General features: G+C 40.1%; 1 protein-coding gene across 2 annotated transcripts; it reads right to left on the bottom strand.

Annotated features, from left to right (window-relative positions):
• Window positions 1-2,314: 2,314 nt before the first annotated feature.
• LOC117992213 (uncharacterized) lies at window positions 2,315-13,968 on the bottom strand. Of its 2 annotated transcripts, XM_069505926.1 has the most exons (5): window positions 13,796-13,968; window positions 6,296-6,669; window positions 5,505-5,697; window positions 4,156-4,286; window positions 2,315-3,034 (listed from the first exon to the last, which is right to left on the bottom strand). In XM_069505926.1, exons 2-5 carry the CDS (start codon window positions 6,509-6,511, stop codon window positions 2,906-2,908), a joined length of 669 nt encoding a protein of 222 aa, XP_069362027.1. In that variant the 5' UTR covers window positions 6,512-6,669; window positions 13,796-13,968; the 3' UTR covers window positions 2,315-2,905. The 2 variants fall into 2 exon arrangements, with proteins under 2 accessions (XP_069362027.1, XP_034835762.2); XM_034979871.2 differs by lacking the exons at window positions 6,296-6,669; window positions 13,796-13,968 and adding an exon at window positions 5,904-6,026.
• Window positions 13,969-15,108: the final 1,140 nt, after the last annotated feature.

The raw sequence follows: 15,108 nt of genomic DNA on the forward strand, positions 1-15,108 counted from the left end.
TCCAAAAAACATTCGAGAAAATGTATGGGATTGCGTAATGAGAGAGCCCTATACTAACTTCTTTCCTTGGATAGAGTATAGTTAAGATTTTGTTGTCAAGTTTTTCTCTTACTGTATAAATAAGTTAGAATAATATATTATCTGCAGTACATATAGTAGGGATTCAAAATAAACTTCTTTTCCGCACAGTGAAAGGATTTTTTCTTGGCATTTACAAGCGAGGTTACAAAAGAGAATTCAGTGCAATTTCTATTTTCTTAAATTTAAATTTAAATTAGTTTTACTTACGCATGTAAAGAAAACAAGTTTAAAAATCAACAAACGCTGCATATTTACCGAAAATAGAAAATAGTTAGGTACTGTTAAATTTCCTATTTTTTTTGGATACTTAGGTATTTTTCAAAATAAATGAATCAACCTGTATAAATTTTCATTTTATGCCATCGCGTCCCAGCTAGACATGTCCAGTTGGAAATCAATCACTCCCTGCGACTGACACCTGAGGCTAAATGTCTGTCTATTCATTCCCTAATATCTATTTATAGCTATGCCTACCTATCTAGTTCATAATAATGGACTTACTGTAGCCGGTAGGAAATGTTGAACCTTTAGAAAGAGGTTTCGGCTTCGTAGAGCGTTGTCTCTGTCACTAATACCTATGTAACGTTTTTTCGGTCTCAACGACAGAGACAACGCTCTACGAAACCGCTATCTCTTTCTAAAGGTCGATGTACAATATTTCTGTTCATGATAGTGAGCAAAGATCTCTATGTACTAAGTATCAATTGACATTTTCATGTAACCCTGCTTCCATCTTACAGTGTATCCGATACACTCGCAGTGCATGATACACTTTATCGTCACATACCTGCAGGTGGCACCGCAGTCAAGGCTTAACTTGTCATTAAAATAAAGAAAGCAGTCAAGTGCGAGATAATAAAAAAAAATATAAATAACACTTTTTTTTTTTAAACTACAAATTCACGGTTTTCGGATTTATTCCTTTAGTTGTACTATAAGAATCATTGGAAAACACCCTACAGGTTTTGATTCCCTTGACTGGTCTTGATAAACATGACAGACAGACAAACAAATATAGGCAGATTACACCTACCGAGTACAGTGGCGAGTCAGTGTCCTCGGCCTAGTACTCGGTTGGTATAAACACTTTAACGAGTGCAATTTCGCCACAATTTGTCAGCCACAGCACTGTCTCGGCCGAGTGACATTTTACTGTCTCGCTTCACTACTCGGTAGGTGTAATCTGCCCAATAGGGATACGGAACCCTGAGAAAGTTAAGGTGGGTAACTTACGCACCGACTCCATGAGTGCCTAATATTTTACACAAAAATCTATACTCAAGCCTATATAGTATGACTCAGGTACCTGCTGTTATCGCCTAGAATCTAGATAGATTAAAATAAAGCTTATATTTCTTTCAAGCGTGCCTCGTGGCGTGCCATATTTATTGGTCTACGATATTGTTCATTGTTTTATTGGTTCCCAGAGCACCTTCTCATGGTGGCGTGAGGTGGAGCAGTTAGTTAGGGCGGACATGAGCTACTGTAATGAATTTTATATTGTGATACATTGGAGTTTAAATTTAAAAGGTTCATGTATTTATGGTAGGATTAGGTGTAATTATAGGTTGTATACCCCAGAGCCGTGATCTAGCCTAGTCTATATACAGGGTGTAACCAGAACGCTGGCAAAAATGAAGACAGGTGATAGTACTGATGATGACTGATAATATGACCTTACAACAACAACAAAAACGTGAAAAAAATATAAACAAAAATCCTATAATTTTGTAATAGTTTACGATATATTGCAAATAAAACAGCTGACTGACCCTAGAGATCAACGAACGTAGCGTAAGTAGGCCACTCGGAGGCAATGTCGCGTCGTAGGCGGAGCATTGACCCGAGATTTGCACAAAATGGGGCAAATGGTTATTGGTAGTATAACAATAATGCTAAGTTTTTAGTAGCGTTATGGTTACACCTTGTATGTAAAAGGAAAAGGTGACTGACTGACTGATCTATCAACGCACAGCTCAAACTACTGGACGGATCGGGCTGAAATGCGGCATCAGGTAGCTATTATGACGGAGGCATCCGCTAAGAAAGGATTTTTGAAAATTCAACCCCTACGGGGGTAACAGGGGCTTGAAATTTGTGTAGTCCGCGTGGACGAAGTCACGGGCATAAGCTAGTAATTCGATTGCATCACATTCAAATCCTGATTAAGCATAATACTTGAAGAATAGAACACTAAAGTTTATATCGGTAAATACAACTAAAACAACATGAAAACGTAATAATAAAATTTTATTTTAACAATATACCTAAGACAATTGAATTGATTGAAATTTCTGTTTCCAAACTAAGATTTTTAAGAAACAGTTATATAGAAAGAACACTATAAAATAACTAATTAGTCCAATTTTCTCTTTCTACTACTAATTATATAGGCGGTGCCGGTATAAAAAAATCATACTGTTTTAAATATTTACCAAAATAATTTTAAACAACCATAATATTGTTATTAAACTTACTGATTACCCTGAATTAAAAATGAATGTTATAAAGATGCATTTGCAAATTCGACAGTTCGATCCCGGGACCTCTAACTTTTCGGAGTTATGTGCATTTTTAAGTAATTAAAATATCACTTGATTTTACGATGAAAGAAAGCATCGTGAGGAAACATGCATGCCTGAGAGTTTTTCATAATGTTCTCAAGGGTGTGTGAAGTCTGCCAATCCGTATTGGCCAGCGTATGACTATGACCAAAACTATGCTCTGTAGTGAGCCGGGATGGGTTGATCATGATGACGATAAAATTAACGGTGAGTAGTGAGACAAACTGCAATGACGAATGTGTAAATGCACGGTAACAAAATTAAGGTCGCTGGTATGGTGGTGGGTCAATCACTTTGAGTGGTAGGTCACAAATCAAGGGCGTCTCCTGGTGGCCTCGCATTTTGGACACTAACTCGTGGACTGGTTTAAGGCGCTCTTGAGAAGTCCCCTAGAAAGAAGATATTAATAAAAGTTAAGATAGTAATAAGAGTTTCTCTACGTGATCAAATCAGAAATGAGGAGATCCGTAGGGGAACTAGAGTAACCGACATAGCTCAACGAGTTGCGAAGCTGAAGTGGCAATGGGCAGGGCACGTAGTTCGTACAACCGATAGACGTTGGGGTCCCAAGGTGCTAGAATGGCGACCTCGCACCGGAAGACGCAGCGTTGGAAGACCCCCCCACTAGGTGGACGGACGACATCAGACGAGTCGGCGGGAGCCGCTGGATCCAGGCGGCGCAAGACCGTGGCGTGTGGAAGTCCCTACAAGAGACCTATGGACTGCTGTGGACGTCTATTGGTTGATGATGATGATGATGAATAAAAGTTAAAAAAAACCGCCAAGTGCGAGTCGGACTAACACACGAAGGCTTCAGTACCATTGTCCTACAAGAAATCTCAAACCAGTAGCATACGCGACAGGTTTCGCAATCGGGGTATGAGGCGGGAGAACGCCCCGCACACCCCCACGTTACCCGTGTTCGCCCGCAACGGGTTAGGCGGTCTCGTGCCAGCCACGTGTTAGCATAATCCCTTCGTAAAATTCACATCCTTACTTGAACTTTACCGTTGAATCTGAAATCCTGAAGACCATAAAAGTTCGGAAGTTGGAGTACTTCGGCCACATTATGAGAAATAGTAAATACGACCAGCGACCTCCTTCAGCTCATTATTCAGGGGAAAATAGCCGGCAGAAGACCACCAGGCCGTAGAAGAACATCGGGGCTACAGAATGTATGCCCATGGTACGGGAAGAGTGCAAACTGTGGAACCAACTCTCATCGGCGGTGTTCCCACTAGATTATAACATGGGGTTATTCAAGGGGCGGACCAACAAATTTCTAAAAGGCCGGCAACGCATCGGCGGTTCCTCTGGTGCTGCAAATGTTCATGGGCGGCGGTAATCACTTAACATCAGGTTACCCGCCTGCTCGTTTGCTCGCTATATCTATTAAAAAAAAAAAAGAGTACCCGATCTCTTTTCCGAGCAGCAGTGTCCAAGATACAAATAGCCCTAATGATTGCCAACCTCCGATAAGAGACGGCATTTCAAGAAGAAGAAGACTTACCGTCGATCTTCTGTAAACAATAGCAGAGATCAGCCTCCCCCAAAGAACTTGAACTAGGTACACCCCATCACGGACGTCGTCGTTGTAAACAATGTGTAATTGCATATAGTTTTCGTAGTATCTGCCATCAGCTGAAACATGGAAGATTAAAGGTCATAGCACCAGTGGCGTAGCAAAGGGGGGGGGGGGGGGGGGGAGGGGGGGGGGGAGGGGGGGGGGGAGGGGGGGGAGGGGGGGGAGGGGGGGAGGGGGGGGGGCGGGGGCGGGGGCGGGCCGCACCGGGTGTCACCTTTTTTGGGGTAACACCCACCTGGTCTCCCAACTTTGAGGATTTGGAACTTGGAGTCCAAGCATAAGGTCGTTGCTTAGTACCTACAACGTCAATTCACTATGAACACTTCCTGAATCTTGATAACTTAGGCGGGCATTAACCCTGCAGCATCAGGATTGAAGAGTTGGATCTAGAAATTTTTATGGGACCACCACGGAAACACCCCCTGTCAATCAAAACAAAAATTTTGCAAATCGGTCCAGAAACCTCGAAAAAAATCGGTGAACATACATTTTTAAAAAAAACGGGCCGAATTGAGAACCACCTCCTTTTTGGAAGTCGGTTAAAAATTTATTGCTTTTTACTTTTGATGGGGTGACACCACCAACTTCCGCACCAGCGGGGTGATTCGCTAACTCAGTTTCTAACACTGAATGATAGCCACTTAGCTCATTTTTTAATCCGTTGAAGGTTTTCTATGAAAAAACATTTTCATATCACCCAGTGAAGCAGCAATGTAGAACCAACCAACCTTGGTGGCTATCATTACGTGTTAGACACTGAGTTAGCGAATCACAGGACTCGTGCCACCCAAGGTAGCTACGCCACTGCATAGCACACGTAGGTATCAACTCGGAAAGGGACCGTCACCGTTTCAACTCGAGCCGTCCAGTATTCTTTGTATGAAACTCTTTACTGCAACGCACACTAATCGGGATCGAAGCGTACAGTACGTGGCAGAAAGTAATGTACATTGGCCTTTAGAATGACATTTCGGCTTTGTAGAGCGTTGTCTCTGTCACTCATACCTATGTGACGTTTTGTCGATCTCAACGACAGAGAAAACGCTCTACAAATCGGCTATCTCCTTCTAAAGGTCGATGTACATTATTTTCTTTACATTTAACAACGAGATAGCGATTTCGTAGAGTATTCGATTCATCCAGTAGCTTAAACTGTGCGTTGATAGATCAGTCTCCTTTAGATTTAACTAAATATTTTGAGATAGCGCTATCAAAAATACCAGAAAAAGTAACTTCATAATTAGGTAATTCTTACGTAGTTATGATGTACTTACCAACATTAGTATTATCGGTTTCCAAAGACATCAGCTGTCGGTAGCACCCCCTCGAGGTATAATAACCCTTTGACCAAATATCAAAAGGCTTTTCGGAATGGAAACGTTGTCGTATTATCTTACCCGTCAGTTTTCTTATAAACTCATTGGTTGGGTGTTTAATTTTTATATTTACAAGCCATCGCACCCCTGCCTGTAAAGAAAAACTATATTTTAAACTCCTTCGAACTTCGACTTCTGACTTATGAATGAATAACGCTCTGGTCAGTTAAATCCTTTCACCAAAGGTTGCCTGTAAGAGATTGCTTTAGCAATAAGGCCGCCCTTGCACCCTTTGTATAGTTTTTTCTGTATCTGTATTGTTTTCCTGTATATGACATGACTTAATTTATGACTTACCGCGTCAGTCTCACTCAATTCCATTTTATAGCACGTCACGTAGTTCGACTTGGGGAGTCCAACCTTTGGTATTATGGCAACCACATACCAGGTTCCCATAACCGCACTCTTACTAAAATTTGCCTGATGTTCCATCACAGTATTTGGAACCAAGGCTGGTTGTGTAAGGGAACTGGCTAGGTATACGATGTATAGGATCATGGATAATGGTGATTTTATAGCACGCCACGTGCCTTAACTCGGGGAGTCCAATTGCTGGTATCAATACAAGTTCCCATAACCACACTATTACTAAAATTCGGCTAGTGCCCATTATAGTGTGATGTTTCAGTCTTAATGCATAGACTGGAGGTTGTACCAGAACTTGCTATATGACTTAATTTATGACTTACCGCGTCAGTCTCACTCAATTCCATTTTATAGCACGCCACGTAGTTCGACTTGGGGAGTCCAACCTTTGGTATTATGGCAACCACATACCAGGTTCCCATAACCGCACTCTTACTAAAATTTGCCTGATGGCCATCACAGTGTTCGGAACCAAGACTGGTGTGTGACAGGGAACTGGCTAGGTATATGATGTATAGGATCATGGAGAACGGTGTCATGACGGTTGGACTTCCTCTCGGGGAGTGAGGATGAGAGAGGGCTTGGACCGTTTACGAGATTGGCGGCTTGGGAGTGTACAGATTATATAATGGATAGATACGGCATAATCATGATCAATTTACTCCTCGGCGTTATCACCCCATGGAGCACGGGTCACCTGTCAGAATGAGAACTTTAAGCCATAGTAACCCAAACTGACCAAGTTGAGAAAACGATGGAGAACTTTCAGGCATGCAAATGTTTTCCTCGTGATGTTTTCCCTTTATGGTTAAAACAAGTGATTGCTTAAAACACTACAATTAAAGGACAAACCAACAAACCGATAAACCAACAAACACACACACTTTCGAATTTATAATAGGGGTATAATGAGGTACTGATGACATCCAATTATAAATTTTTCTTCTTAGTTTTTTCCTCAGAATTATTTCTTACGAAATGGTTCCAAATTTTCCTTTTTTTTTTGTTTATGTTAGTTTATATTTGTTTAAATAATTTTGTTATCACTTAACACTTAGATATAAGATGAGGCGTGGTATTTTTCATCATCATCATCATCAACCAATAGACGTCCACAGCTGGACATAGGTCTCTTGTAGGGACTTCCACACGCCACGGTCTTGCGCCGCCTGGATCCAGCGGCTCCCGGCGACTCGTCTGATGTCGTCCATCCACCTAGTGGGGGGGTCTTCCAACGCTGAGTCTTTCGGTGCAAGGTCGCCATTCTAGCACCTTGGGACCCCAACGTCTATCGGTTGTACGAACTATGTGCCGTGCCCATTGCCACTTCAGCTTCGCAACCCGTTGAGCTATGTCGGTTACTCTAGTTCTCCTACGGATCTCCCCATTTCTGATTTGATCACGTAGAGAAACTCCAAGCATAGCTCTCTCCATCGCCCGCTGAGTGACTCAGAGCTTTCTTATGAGTGGTATTTTTAGATACATAAAAATAATGCCCAGTCTAAATAATTCTAAAGTGCACACAGAGTGCAGAGTTGAAGTACAAAATTAGGTGTTAGATACGAGTAGGTACGTGAATAGAATAATTGCGATTGTTTCAATATCTACCTATATAATATATACTTAATACACGAACGTGTTTCCAATTGCATAATGTACTTGCGATAACAGTAAGAGAACCAGAGTAACCTACATAGCTTAGCGGGTGGCGAAGCTGAAGTGGCATTGGGCAGGGCACATAGTTCGAAAAACCGATAGATATTGGGGTCCCAAGGTGCTCGAACGGCAACTTTGCACCGGAAGGCGCAGCGTTAAAAGACTCCCCACTAGACGGATGACATGTAGACGGTGTCGCAGGGAGCCGCTGGATTCAGGCGGCGCAAGACCGTGGCGTGTGGAAGTCCTTACAAGAGACCTATGTCCAGCAGTGGACGTCTATCGGTTGATGATGATGATGATGATGACAGTTCAAACCATGTTCAAACTGCAGAAATTAGGATTGAGATTTTGAATGTAATGTCTTTTTCTAACGTAAAACACAGATGCAGGGTCTGTGGTCCCACCGCTTTGACCCACTGCACGGTCTGGTCTACCACTAAGAAAATATTTTTAAATTGCCATTTTAAAAAACTTCGACAACCTCACTGGCGCAGTGCGGAACACTGTTCCGGGTTGAATTCCCGGCAGGAGAAATTTGGAATTTTACAATTTCTAAATTTTCTCTGGTCTGGTCTGGTGGCAATCTTCGGCCATGGCTAGTTACCACCCTACCGTCAAAAGCCGTACTGCCGAGCTTTCCGGAACGATATCGTGCTGAAACCAAAGAGGTATGGGTTTAGTAAAAAAACTGTCATTCCCGCCCGCTTCCATCACTTATCACCAGGTGAGATTGCATTCAAGGGCGAACTTATATCTGAAATTATATAAAAAAATTACATCCACGCGGATGAAGTTACAGGAAAAAGTGATACAGTTTGTATACTTTAATAAATGTTTTAAATGTAGATCTTCATAACTCAAATATAATAATGAAAATGAAAAGAAATCGTCCATTTTCATTATATTCTCGCTCCATCAGATATATTTCAGCCATCAACAATCCCCTCAGGATTTACGGACACTCCTCAAATACGTTCCAAATGCAATTCTCTTTAAAAATATACTCCATTATGTCGCTTAGTCCATTCGAAGACGTCTTTAGAAATATTCGCCTTTCTTAGGGCGGTTTCTCATGGTGCGTGATAACCCGAACCAAATTATTGTAAGCAAAGCAAAACTGTAAGCAAAGTAAAATCAGAAATGAAGAGATCCGTAGAAGAACCAAAGTACATAGGGTTACTTAGATGAAATGGCAATGGGCTGGACACATAGGCCGAAGAACTAGTAGACGTTGGTGCCTCTAGGTGCCGAAAAGCACAGCGTTGGCAAATCCCCACTAGGTCAACAGATGACATCAAACGAGTCGTAAGGAGACGCTGGATTGCGGCGGGGCAAGACCGTAGCTTGTGAAAGTCTCAAGAAGAGACTTATTTCCAGTAGTGGGCATCTATCACTTGTTAAGAACGACAACAGATTCAGTCAGTATAACCTGCCGCAGCGTATGGATGTGATATATGGTACTGAAGCCTTTTCGAAATCCGTCTTGTTCGGGAGGCTAGAAGTCGTCAAACCTACGAGCGAGAAGATTCGTAATGACTCTCGAAAACAACTTATACTAAGACGGAGTGCGGAAACCAGCCAATAGACCTCTGACGATGGATCGTGATTTCACGCACCGTGAAAAACCACCATAAATCCATACGAAGACGTCTTTAGAAATATTCGTCTTTCTTAAGCGAAAATACGGTCATTGTTTAAAAAGTCGAAACCTACATACATTTACTTGAACAAAGGCAGTAAAAACGGTTTATGGACTTGTTATTGCCATCCCAACGGACAGGTTAGGTGGTCTAAGTGACAAGTTAATGGGTGTCGGACTATAAGGTGTGTAGTTGTGCACGCTAAAGGGAATTTGAGAACTGCAGTGTGTGGTACTTGGCAAGCTAAGTTCTATACGCTTCGTGAACGGAAGCAAATCTTCTATCTCTATATACACACACTAAATACAAAGTTTACAAAATGTCTGTTGCAAGGAACCAATGAAATTCAATTATACGATTCTATAATTCGTACATAGATTACACGTTCTTTTTGGTTCTAATTCTAAATTCTATATTTTTTTTGGTTAATTAGAAATAAACTATATATTATTATTATTTCTTTTCCTACTTCTTTCTTCGAAGATTTATCGCTTTTTCTTATAAATTGAGTCACTCTCAAACAACGAAACGGTAGAAACAGATTTTAATGTATCCTATGAAAATCCTCATTCAGAGATTCTCCCTTTGAATTTTAATATAAAATCCAAATCGGCACTTTATTAGCGTTGAATGAAATGATAATAAATTCATAAAATACATTTTTCATTTCCTATTGCAGGAAAAGTTCTCGGAAAAACAAAACGGAATCATTGTTATAATAATCTAGTTAACAATTTTTTTTTCCAGAAATATATTAAAATATATAAAATGCATTCAAATATTAATAAATTAAATAGGTTTACATCACCTATAGCTTATCAAAATATTAGAAAGTGCATTTCTACCATTACTATTTAATTTTCTCGTGTATTTTAGACACATTTTTTGGCCCAACTATTTATATTACATTCTGTGATGTTGTAAGTATGTCTCTATGTTTAAAAGTAGGTACCTACATACAGTTAAGGAATAATAAAATTCGTTCTTAGAAAGAAAATCATTAACTGCGTGACTGAACAAAGGTTGAACGAACGCGTACAATAAATTATTTCCTTGGAGACATAATTGCAATTTTATTAAATTTTAAACTTGGATTGCACCTACTTGATATTTTCATGCGATAAATATTAATTTGAACCGGTCTCAAGTATCAAAAATGCCAGTAATTAATCTTACCCTTTCACGAGCCGTTAACGCCAGAAAATAAAATATTATGGCTCCAGTCAATATTTCGGCCTCATTAACTGAGAATATTTATAAAGAAGCAGGTCGTCAGCAACCCTTTTTGATTTCGTTAAATATAACGTTGATATTCTTTAGCACTCTGATAATAATTACAGAACTTAATAATGGCAAATATGAATTACGAAACTACCAAAAATTTCTCGCAAAGCAGAATCTATTAAGTACTCTATTAGCATCTCTTGCATCTTATAGCCTATGTAACTAATTAATTATTTACTATTGTTGCCTAATTTGCTTGCCACAATGTTGTTCCTTTCCATTAAACGCATGCAAGATTTTTTATTCCGTTACATGTTAGTCTTTGACTACGATCTCACCTGGTGATATGTGATGATGCAGTCTAAGACGGAAGGAGAAGGAAGGAGTACCTATATGGAATATGGCAGTTTTATTAAACCCATACCCCTTATCGGTTTCTACGCAGCATCGTACCGGAACGCTAAATTACTTAGCGGTACGTGGCTTCGACGGTAGGGTGTTAACTATCCACAGCCGAAGCCTCCAGACTAGACCAGAGTCAATTTAGAATTTATAAATTCCCAAACTGCCTTGCCAGGTATCAAACCCTGGACCTCCCGCTTATAGACCACATAGCTTATAGGCTTTGACAATGCTCCCACTGCACTAGGGAGATTTGCAAATGTGTCAAGGGGATTTTGAGATCACAGAGTCTATGATGATGTAAATCTAAGACACTTAATATAAGTATCTACGGTTATCTAAATATATAAAAGGAAAAGGTGACTGACTGACTGAATGACTGACTGACTGACTGACTGATCTATCAACGCACAGCTCAAACTACTGGACGGATCGGGCTGAAATTTGGCATGCAGAGAGCTATTATGACGTAGGCATCCGCTAAGAAAGGATTTTTGAAAATTCAACTCCTAAGGGGGTGAAATAGGGTTTTGAAATTTTGTAGTCCACGCGGACGAAGTCGCGAGCATAAGCTAGTACTAACTAAACTGTAAGTGAAATAATTTTTCCCAGTAGATATGGTAACATAATGCTGACACATCCCAATCCCCCTGAGGATTCAATCAGTAGGAATAGTTTGATGTTCTCCACCGCAGTAGGCAAGTAGTATTACGGGGACCCTCCGTTATGGAATGTATTACAGAGGCTATGTCGGATGCGATCGTAAAACTTTACGAACTTACGCCCTCTTAACCTATCTGTGACAATCATTTCTGGCACAGAGTAGCTAGGACATAGGAAAGTTAATAATTCCTCAACTTTACTTATACTGGGTTTCCAGTAAGCGTTTGTTTTGTCCTGCAGCACGGTTATACCCTGTCTGATCGCTCGTGGCACGCCGAGTCATAAAACGTGGGAAGGAAGTAGTGCATATTGCGCTCTTCCTTGCTCTTATGGGCCTCCTGAGCATAGCGCTAATATAGTTTCAAACACGCCTGTGATGTCTGTGAGGAAGCAATTGATGAGTCAATATTGCATTTGCTCATCGACTGTCTACAGCACAGCCGAATCCGGGAAGACCTCCAGCAACAAAAAAGGGTAGAACTGTGTAGGGACTCCATCCCCGCCATTCTAGAGTGCGACGCAAATCGGAGCTATAGCAGGAATAGCTATATGTAAAGAGGAACAGAGCAGGGTGACAAGGACCCACTGTTGTCCAGTATTATGGAATACCAAGTTTAACATGGGTCCAGATTAAACTGTTCTGTTCCTTTCAAACAGTTCGCGAAATTCGCACAATAGTTTTAACAAAAATTAAAAACTAAAAAAGTCTCTGACACTACGACAGAGGAAGAAGCCGCCTTTTGACATAATGATAAGAGGAAAAAAAACACGCCTCTGCCCATCTAACATAACCTTTTTACGTTATCAATATTGTAACTGTGTGCCCTACCCATTGCCACTTTAGCTTCGATATTATATCGGTTGAGCTATATCGGTTACTCTGATTCTTATATGCATCTCCTTATTTCTGATTTTATTACTTAACGGAGCTCGCTGAGTGATTTTAAACTTCTTTTGAGACCCATAATATTATAGAGATCTGAGTTTGGTTTATTTTGTTAGGTTGTTACAGTGTTGAGTTTATTTTGTACGCGGCCTGTATTCTAAAAGTCTTCAGCTCTTAATCCGTGCTATCAGCTATAGCTTCTATAAGTATGACTATTTATTCCCACAGTGACTTATGTTAAAATAACTTTTATTATACTACAATTATTACGTCAACTGATAGAAGTCCACTGCTGGACATATGTCTCTTATAAGGCTTTTCACAGGCCATCTATCTAGCAAAAAAGCTAAGAGCTTTGCTGAGTGCGTGTAAAAGCTGCATTTTTTTAATTAATAGAGAACTAAACTATTTATATTGTTATATGCTCTGTTACAATCTTCTCTACACAACAAGGGCTGAGATTTCAATAAACGACATCCGATACGTGATTGCGCTTGAAGGTGCTCTACTTCGCACTCTACGTATAGTCGTTAACTGACAGACTGACAGTCGCGATTCATATCACAGACTAGCAGATACCCTCGACTTTGCGCGTTTCAAATCGGTAGATAATCAGTTTTATTCATTAAACACACAGTATTGCACTCAACGCTGATACAGCGATGAAATTTTGAAATCTTTGAACAAAGTCATGATCACTTAGAAATGAAAAAAACAACGATCTTTGTGTACTACGCACTAGATGGGTCATTACAAAGAATAATTATTATGTTCTATGAAGCTGTCAAAATCAGTATGACATTAGCCATCAAGTTATAATAAGCAAAAGCGAGTCATCGTCATCGATGCCTTAGACAAATTATCGTCGATTCAGGATTAAACTGAGAGAAACCCTCACTCTAGTTCACTCTAATATAGATCTCTTGTAGTAGCATTCACAAGAACAATATAGGCACATCGTACAACTGTGATATAGTTTTTTTTTGTAATTCGTTATAGGCAAACGCTTGACCACAATCACAACAGATGGAAAGAGATGATGTGGCCTAAGATGGGATGCGTTTACCTAGAAGATGCATATTCACTCTTGTTTTAAAGATACCCGGGTCGTAATTAGTAGGAAACACATATCGTGGAAGAGTGTTCCAAAACTTAACCATGCGTATGAGAAATGATGACGCAAAACGTGTCGTGCGTGTAGATGGGATGTCGACGATATAAGGATGGAAACTCGCCCGACGTCTTGCGGTTCGGTGCTTAAATGGTGAAAGTGGGACAAGATGAAAAAGTTCCTGAGCAGGTAAACAGAAAAGACATACTTTATGTTCTCTTATTACTATAATCCTTACCAGAACCTACACACCTTTCTCCTTAATAAAAGTCATTTGAAAATTGTTTAAAATAGCATCACACAAACGGAAATCGCTTACACCGGCGCGCCTTGCAAATGGCGGTAAGATATGACGTAGAACTGATAGGTGCATTACTTTGCACCACGTATTCTGTTCACACCCAGTTTATGAAACTGTGTGCAGTTTTAATATTTCAAACCGCCGGCATGCAAAGCTGATATGCATTAAAGGGGATTACACTCTAGTAAAACACTACTTTTAAAATATTGTTTGACTTCACCTGCGTGGATTTAGGTTTTTAAAATCCCGCGGGAACTCTTTGGTTTTCCGGGATAAAAAGTAGCCTATGTCATTCTCTAGGTCCTTAACTATATCAGTGCAAAAACAAATACACTCTCGCATTTATAATGTGAATTAGCAATTTAGTAGTGATTAAATAATACTTTATGAACCGGATAAAAAAGCTCAAGGTTTTTTAATTTATCGACTAACATTTGGCTTTTAACCGAAAGCTGAAATACCAATTTTCATCGATGTAACTTTAAAAATGATAGACTTTCATACAAACTTCCATCCCCATTTACCCCCCTTAGGGGTGGAATTTCGAAAAATCTTTTCTTATTGGATACCTGCTCTTTACACAGTTTCCAAATTTCATGTCTCTAGGATCAGTGGTTTAAGCTGTGCGTTGATAATTATAAGTCAGTCAGTCAGTCAGGACTTTAATCTAAATATATAAAAAGAAAAGGTGACTGACTGATTGACTGACTGATCTATCAACACACAGCTAAAACTACTGGACGGATCGGGCTGAAATTTGGCATGCAGGTAGCTATTATGACGCAAGCATCCGCTAAGAAAGGATTATTGAAAATTCAACCCCTAACAGAGTGAAATAGGGGTTTGAAATTTGTATAGTCCACGCGGACAAAGTCGCGAGCATAAGCTAGTTTTTATATACAGAAAAAAGATAGATGGGCGGTTTAATGCATTAAACTAGGGTGCAAGGTCTCTTATTCAAACAATCGGCGAATGCTTGCACGGACTACGGATGTGGCGTCAGAGCAATTTTTCATTTAAGAAGATTGACGATCCGTTGTTTGCAACAAAGTAGTAGAGACAGGGAATTGATGTGACTACATGAATACACATTAAACTTATGTGATACTAGCTTATGCTCGCGACTTCGTCCGCGTGGACTACACAAATTTCAAACCCCTATTTCACCCCCTTAGGGGTTGAATTTTCAAAAATCCTTTCTTAGCTTTCTACGTCATAATAGCTATCTGCATGCCAAATTTCAGCCCGAT

The sequence above is a fragment of the Maniola hyperantus genome, chromosome 21 (assembly GCF_902806685.2).
Source record: "Maniola hyperantus chromosome 21, iAphHyp1.2, whole genome shotgun sequence".
NCBI classification, from domain to species: Eukaryota; Metazoa; Arthropoda; class Insecta; order Lepidoptera; family Nymphalidae; genus Maniola; species Maniola hyperantus.

Excerpts from the sequence above, each read along its gene's own strand:
- LOC117992213 (XM_069505926.1), bottom strand. The coding sequence starts at position 6,511 with ATGACACCGTTCTCCATGATCCTATACATCATATACCTAGCCAGTTCC. Across the intron at positions 5,698-6,295 it reads AATTGAGTGAGACTGACGCG|GCAGGGGTGCGATGGCTTGT; the intron begins GTAAGTCATAAA and ends TTTTCTTTACAG. Across the intron at positions 4,287-5,504 it reads AACCGATAATACTAATGTTG|CTGATGGCAGATACTACGAA; the intron begins GTAAGTACATCA and ends TCCATGTTTCAG.